The sequence below is a fragment of the Mesitornis unicolor genome, unplaced genomic scaffold (assembly GCF_000695765.1).
Source record: "Mesitornis unicolor isolate BGI_N332 unplaced genomic scaffold, ASM69576v1 scaffold34115, whole genome shotgun sequence".
Taxonomy (NCBI): domain Eukaryota; kingdom Metazoa; phylum Chordata; class Aves; order Mesitornithiformes; family Mesitornithidae; genus Mesitornis; species Mesitornis unicolor.
In genome coordinates this window covers 2,134-9,662 of record NW_010188069.1, presented here as the reverse complement: position 1 = coordinate 9,662, position 7,529 = coordinate 2,134, and the positions used below count along the sequence as shown (strand labels likewise).

General features: G+C 54.2%; 1 protein-coding gene across 1 annotated transcript in view; it reads left to right on the top strand.

The window, feature by feature from the left end:
* Nucleotides 1-5,513, top strand: part of LOC104541565 (PH and SEC7 domain-containing protein 1-like) — a gene marked incomplete at both ends in the record, with an annotated part of 7,169 nt that extends 1,656 nt beyond the window's left edge. Inside the window, one exon of the mRNA XM_010185657.1 lies at nt 5,070-5,513. Coding sequence (XP_010183959.1) covers nt 5,070-5,513 — 444 coding nt within the window. The remainder of the gene's footprint in view (nt 1-5,069) is intronic.
* Between the last annotated feature and the right edge of the window lie 2,016 nt (nt 5,514-7,529).

Genomic DNA, 7,529 nt, shown 5'->3' with positions numbered 1-7,529 from the left:
TGAGCCAAAAATCTCCATAGCTCCCTCTGAGCTGTGCATGAGAGTCGGATGGGGTCCTGGATCCTTGGGCTGGGCTGAGACTGGGGCTGGGGCTGGGGCTGGGGCTGGGAGGGGGCCCTTACCACCCCTGTGGGAAGCGTAGGGCAGTGCTGGTGGTCCAGCCCTGGGTGCTGTGTTTTGGGCCCCGCGCTGTGAACCCCGCTCCTCTGGGGTGAACTCTGCAGCTCACATCACCCAGCTGAGCCCAGGCTTCCTGGTATGAGTCCCACCAGATTAATTACATCCTCCCAGGTGCTGCTAGGTGTTGGAGTGACGGTGTCAGGGCACCCCAGCCCAGGCCATGCCCTGGAGCTGCTGTGTGCTGGGCTGCCCTCCCCTTTGCAGACTACTGTTCTTCGGTGGCAGGATCAGTTTCTTTTGCTTGGCCTCAGTCAGTACTTGCTGCAGAAAGAGTAGAAGAAAGCCTTTTGTTGTCTTCTGTGCTTTTTTTCACTTGTGTGGCAAAACACCCTGTGCTGGGAGGCCAATGGAGTGGGTGACACCAAGGTTATCATTTGGTTACCCACCTGTGCCAGCTAACACCATTTGAACTGCTGTCTGCCCTGTGCCGGGCACTGGCAATTGGGACCTGTGGGAGATGGCGTTTTGGCCTGGCAGCACAAGACTCTGTCCATGGAGTGTCCTCTGGAGTGGTGGCTTGACCATGAGGAGTGATGGGCATCATCCATCTCCCCCAGGAGGCATCAGGAGGGGAAGAAGCCCCAGAGCACTGTGTAGGACAGCCACATGGATGGGAAAGGCCCTGGCAGGGAGCAGGAGATGCCTGTGCAGACATCTCCTGACGTGTATTGGCAAAGAGTCTTGGGTGAGATGAGGGCACTCGGGCATCATCACCAAGTGCTCCATGGGAGTCAGGGGAGGGCTCGCCTGGGAAGGGCAAAGCCAGGGCAATGCCTGGGATGCTGCGTGGCAGCGTGCACTCACTGAGCTGTGCCAAAGGCAGGCAGGGAGCATTTAGGTGGAAGAAAAGGAAAAGTGAGAGTTTTCAAGTTAATGTAACAATTATCGCATAGTGCTATTTTATTTCCAAATATGTACTAGGCCACTACAAGTCCTGTAAACTGCAAGCCTAGACCTGCTTTCTGCCCTCTGAGACACCTTACTGTAGCTCCCCCGATAGTGCTGGAAAGCTTGGTTGTGTCCTTAACTGCATTGCTGCCCCTAAAGTCGGTGCTCCCGGTATAATTACCGATGTGTACATACAGGTGTTATATTCGTTTTACATGGCTTCTTAGTAGACCAGTGGCTCTTTTGATTTGCACCCCCTTGAATGTTTGCCACGTAGGTGCAGACCCTGCGGGCAGTGTCTTGAAAATCATGAGCCCCAAACCGTGAGCTTGTTCAGTCCCTGCATCGCAGCCCTGGGTTTTTGCTTATGCACTGTTTCTGAGCTCTGCAGCTGCAGTCCTCCTCCTTGTTTACGACTCACCAGTATTGATGTTTTCTCCTTCAAGCTTTCTGCTTTGCCTGCTTACAGGAGGGGTGATGCTGGGGTGACTGGGCCCCCCTGGAGCCAGCACCGTTCTGCTGCTGCAGGAGCTGCTGTACTCCAGGCCTAGCCTGGTGGCTGGGAAGGACCAGCCCTGCAAATTTACCAAAACACCTTTGGATGCTGATTTGCAGCATTTCGACATGTAAATCCCTTTGAAAATCTAGCCTTAAAGGTTTAGCACCCTCTGTGAGGGGGTTTTTGGCTTGGTACGATCTTCTTGTCCTTCATTTTCTGGCCAAAGGGCATCTTCTTTGGTGATTTACCCTCCCAAAATAAGAGAGCATGCTAACAGCTGGCCGGACATCAGGCTAAAAAAACCCAACACCAAATCAAATGAGACATGGAAAGTGGCAGAAGAAACAGTCTCTTCTTCCAGCAAATCCACTCCCTGAATATATTTAGAGTCAGATCTACCAACTCTAATGACTAGTCTAAGCCTTCACTGCCTTTATTCCCATTAGTCCTGGAGAGCTGAGACCTGTCAGCGAGAGCGGGCTCAATTCCCTTCCTCCCCAAGCATCGGCAGACGTGCTGGCTAAGCTGGAGGCCTGGCCCGCAGCACCAGTGCCATGGGCTGATAAGAGAGAGGAGGCTTTGCTGGGGAATGCCGTGCTCCCCGGGGAGCGCAAAAGGCTGGAAGGAGGCAGAGACGCCTTTTCTCCCTGCGAGCAGAGCAGCCTTGCCTAGGAAAGCCCTTGGATCTGCTGCCCAGGGAGGCTTTCCAAGAGCCTTTCTGCTCATTGCTTGGTGGAGAGAAAAATAGCTGCATTGGGGATTAAAAACCAGTTACAGCCCCGATTCCATCAAATGCTTAAGCGTAGGCTTAGCCTGCCTCAGTGGCCCCAAGCCTCTGATGTGCTGTGCTGAGGCTCAGAGCCCAATGTGCCTACAGAGCCGCAGCTCGGGGTGATGCTCCTGCATCCCACAGGCTCTCAGAGAGGAGACGCTTGGGGTGATGCTGGCAGGCACCTACTGATGAGTAGGGGGAGATTCCTGCAGCTCATGGGGGAGTACTGGGGGCAGCGTGACCCCAGAGTGATGGTGTGGGGGCATCTGGCAGGGGATTGCAGTGCCTGTGGTCAGCACCTGCAGCTCAGCACAGGTTGGGGTTGGACACTGAGCCCTAACACCGGGCAGCTGCTGAGCTGGGGGAGATGTGCAAAAGAGCTGGGGGGAGTGTGAGGAGCCACTTTTGTTCAGTGAGGAATGAAGTGAGGGGCTGCTGGATGGTGCTGTATGGCCTCACCTTCTTCGAGCTGAGCTGGGACCCCCACACAGTGCTTGCCATGCCTGTGCAGGCAGGAGAAGTGGGGCATGGCTGTGGCAGTCAGGGGTCTGAAGGGTCACAGGAGCATTTGACAGAGACAGAAAACTGCTGAGAGCCCGAGGAGAGAGATTTTCTCCTCTTCCCCTCGCTGGGGATGGCGTGGTTCTGCAGCACCAGGCAGGGAGAACGGGGCTAGCCCCTTCCCCTCCATCAGCCATCAGATGCAGCTGCTGAAGTCCATTGCCCAGACCCCCTCAGTCCCCATAGGCAGACTTTCGCCCAGGATCCACTTCCCTTCTGTACCTGCCTGTCCTCTCAAGGAAGACTCACTGTCTCTTCTGCCCCAGCTCAAGGCTGGAAAGCTATTTGCTTTCCCACTGCCCATCACCCTTGCACAGATGCTCGATTACAGCCTCTGCATCTCCTCCCCTCCTCTGCTCCTCCCAGCTGCCTTTTTCCTGGCTTGGTGAGGGTGTAGTGACCCTTTGTGGGGGGGCTGAAGTAGAGCGCAGAGATGGGCAGCACAGCAGGGCTGATGAAGCATCTAGGTCTGAGCAGGGATGGTCTGAGCAAGAATGGTGTGTGCAGGCAGCATTTCACCCATGTTGCTGCAACTAGATCCTTTTGAAGCTGAACGGCTTTGTGCTAGATATTTTGGGTTGGAGTGCTTCCAGAGCTTGCATGGTGTGGACAAAACCAACTGTGGATTTTCTGTGGCTTGGTAGCAATATACTTGATCACACGACTGAGCCCAGATCCCTCTCCTGGGATCAAGGTCCCTTCCGTCCGCTGTCATTGTCCTCCCTGGCACAGCCCATAGCCCTCCTTAGAGATTTGAAGTGCAAAACAAAGTCAGCAGCATTAGCTCGGTTTAGTAGCACACAGCTGGGTGGTAAGGACGGTGAATCACGCTCACATCTGTAAAGCTCATCTGCAGATGTTGGAGGTCTCTTCTGACTTGTCCTTGCCGGAATGCCATCCCAGAGGTGGCTGCTCCTGGGGCTCCTACGAGCGTTGAGCAGTGCTGCACAGGCAGTGAAACGCTGGTGGATGGGCGAGAGCAGCCTCCGTCCTGCCTTGCTTACCTGCGTCTGGCTCCGCTGCACTCCCCTTGAAGCCAGCTGGCACTCGGGGGGAGCCAAGCTGCCAGCTCTCAGCCTGCTGAAGTAATCAGGGTGAGATTTTTGAGCGGTATGTGAAGGCTAATGAATGGAAATCATTTGGTGCTTGTAACAGCAATGCATCTTCTGAGCCCTCTGTACAAAGCTGTTTATTCATAACAAATGTTATGACAAGCTGGAGCAGTTCCTCTCCTTTAATCAGAGGAGAGAGTGGCATAACAAGTGCTTTTCTCCTGCTTTAATAAAATGATAGCGGCTTATGAGTAAAGTAGGCTTTTAGGGCCGTGTTTATGCTTTGATGTTCTCTGGGTTGGAAATGTCCCTGCTGTCACGTGCTCAGATGGATGGGCTTCACCTCATTTACAGGGAAAAACACTCAGGGCTTCAGGGTTTAGATAATCCTGTGCTGGGCTGGACCCAGAGCAGGCTGGGCCTTCCTGCAGGGCTGATTCCTGACAAAATGGTGAGCCAGGACCAAGCCTGGCCTCTAGGACCTGGGCCAGCTCAGGTCCCTGAGCCCAGAGCTGAATGTGAGGCACCCTCTGTACTGCCTGGGGAAGCCTGGGGCTCCACATCCCCTTGTGCTTGGTCCCAGATGTCTCCTGGGACCAGCTAGCAGACCTTGCAGGTGGGTGTCGGTCATGCTCTGAGCACAGTGCTGAGCAACCACAGTGCTGTGTTCGTGGAGGAAGGTGTTGCTCTGTCCTGAGCAGCTCCAGGAGGAGCCCTCTGGGTACCGGGAGCTCTGAAGGCTCATGGAAAATTCAGCCATTTCCAGGTTTGTTTGAAAATGGAGCTGAACCACATTCTGCTTCTGGTGCTTGAGCCCTTTATTGGATCTAAGCTCAAGTCAAGTAACTGGGAGCAGTAGCCATCTCATAAGCTTCTTATGAGGATGAGCCACTAACAGAACAAAAGTCTGTGGTGTATTAAAGGAGAAACATATGTCTGGAGCCAGCCCAGTCCCTCTTCCCATGATGTCCTGGGCAGGCGAGGTGTTTCCTTGGAGGTCTACAAAGGACATTTCTGCCCAACTCAGTTTCCTTCTAGAGCAAAGCACGGGCTTTTGTTTTGCGGCTTTGTTCGCTTGCTCCTCAGTGACCAATTCTTCTCCCTTTCTTCTCTCTAGGATCATGGATCGAGACACAAAGGGTATGCTCAAGTCTCCAGTGCCCTTCCTCCTAGGGCACAGCCTCTCCAAGGATGGCATGGACTCTTTCAGTAAACATTTTGAGAGCATCATGGAGTCCCATCGAGCCAAAGGCACATCTTACACCAGCCTGGACTCCATTGACATCCTCTCCTCCCCAGCCCGCACCCATGGGACCTTTTTCACTTTTGACCTCCCGACTCTCACCTCAGAAATACAGGGACAGATCCGAGACAGTGCCAAGCTGATCGAGGAGAACTTTGCTCCTCTGGCTCACTTGGAGCCAGACTCTGGGACCAGTTCAGCCACAGATGCCCCCTGGACAGAGAGGGAGGAGGAGCGAGGGAGACGAAGGAAGGGTGCTTGGCACAGCCCTTGCCGCTCAGAGGACAGTTTTGGTACTCCCTTGGCCTCTAACATGAGGTGAGTAACCAAAGTTCCTTGCTGTCCAGCTGGGCCACCAAGGCTCAGTGTGAAGTCTAACTCCGCGTAGCGTGTTTTGCAGCCAGAGCCTAACCTGTGTTTCTGGGGAAGAGGGGAAGGGTCAGGACTGGGTGTGCTGGATTTTCTGTGAGGTGGCTGATCACACTAGTGATCACCATGGTGGTGTGGTAGCTGTGTCGGTGGGACCACATCCCCTTTTTCATCTTTGCTAGCTTTGTTGGTGCTGGAGGGCTGTGAGGTTTCCTCCAGCCTAGCAAGCAGGGAGTCTCAGGACTTCAATCCCACGGTGGTTCCTGTTGCAGGACAGTCCAGCATCTGTGGTGTCTGTGGGGAGAGGCCAGTCAGAAGTCGAGTAGAAATTCAACAGCCTTTCCCTCCTGGAGGCCTAGACTTCCTGATACTGCTGTGTCCCTCACCATCTGACTAGCACCCTCCTGTTTCTTGAGGACAAGTCTCATGGTCTTGTACCTCTTGTCCTGGCCGCCTCAACCTCCTCAGTGTTGTATGTGTTGGGAGATGGAGGGCAGAGATGAGCACAGCCTACCAGAGTCTCCCTGTACATTGCTCTGAGCTTGCCTGCACTCAGGCTCAGGATGGCTGCCCCATACCTGGGGAGATCTCTGGTGGAGCCTGTCCCTATGTGAGACCATCTCCAGGCTGAGACACTGCCTTCCTGCACTCCTCCCCCTTCCAGCAAGGTCTTCAGCTGAGGTGCTTGTGATGTGGCAGGTTGGTAGGCCCTTTCTCCTTTTCCAGGGTGTGCTCTGGAGCGTGGTCAGGTCTGGTCTGGATGTCAGGTCTGGTCCAGTGGTTCAGCTGCAGAGCTGGCAGCTCTCGGAGAACTTGTCTCAGTCATGCCAGCGCTGACCTTCTGGTTTACATTACCCCCCTGCTAGTCTCTCTGCCCAGTGACCTTCTGTGCGATGCCAGGGGCTCCTGAATCTCTCATCCACTCTCCTTTGGTCTTTTTTCCACACCAAACTTCTTTGGGCTAGGTCTTTTTGAGACCAAATCTTTTGTCACTTCTGGTTGCAAACTGTGCTATCCTCATAGGTTCAGCTTGGGGTGGCCAGGTGAGGATCTGAGCTGTGTCTCCTCTCTGGTGTCTATAGTCAAGAGAGGGGAGTGGGGTATTGCATCTGCTCAGTGGTCCCTACATCACTCCAAGGACATTTTGGGGCAGAGAGACACTGGGTTAGGCCTTCCCTTTTTTGAGGACACTGAAGTCAGGGACATGGTGGCACAGAGGCCAGGCCAGGTTTGTGCAGTAAAACTGGTGATGTCCAAGAGGGACAAGGCAGCAAAGGGTGGCAGTATCCAGCCGTGATCAGTGCTCTCTGCAGGAAGAATTGGCTTCCTATTTCTCCACCATGGCAAGGGACTGAAACAGAGCACCCTGAAGAAACCGAGAGGACAGTGTCTAGGTTACTGTCCACAGGGTGCCATCATACCACAGCAACGCTGCCACAGGGGCACAAGGAGGTGTGAGGGTGCAGAGACACAGCTTGCAGCAGGAACAGCAATAACGTACCCGAAAGGAGACTTTTTTCCTCACTAGTTTATAGTCATTGGTGTGTAGAGTTGACAGCAGCACAGAGGAAGCTGTGGCGCTGTGCTCCCCTCCTAGCTCAGCTTTCAGAGTAGCGCTGGGCTGCAGCAGAGGCCACAGAGGGATGTTGTTTTCCCCCCAAATTGCCCTGCGTGTTTGCTGAGCCCACCTTTGCTAGGTCTCTTCTCCTCTGCCAGCCCTCACAAGCAGCAGTACCTCTGCTTTGGTGGGAGGAGAGCACAGGGGAAACGCAGCTGCAGCCCCCACTGCACTTCCTGGCCTGGGGACGCCAAGGCTTGGGCTTTCCAAAGCACCGTAAGTGCTAATCTCACCTTCTGTTACACATGCACCAGACTCCCAAGCAACCACTTACCGCATTTAGAAATTATTCCCTTTATAATCAGTAGGACCCTGCACAGCTCTTAGTCCTGTTCTGGCTGCATTTC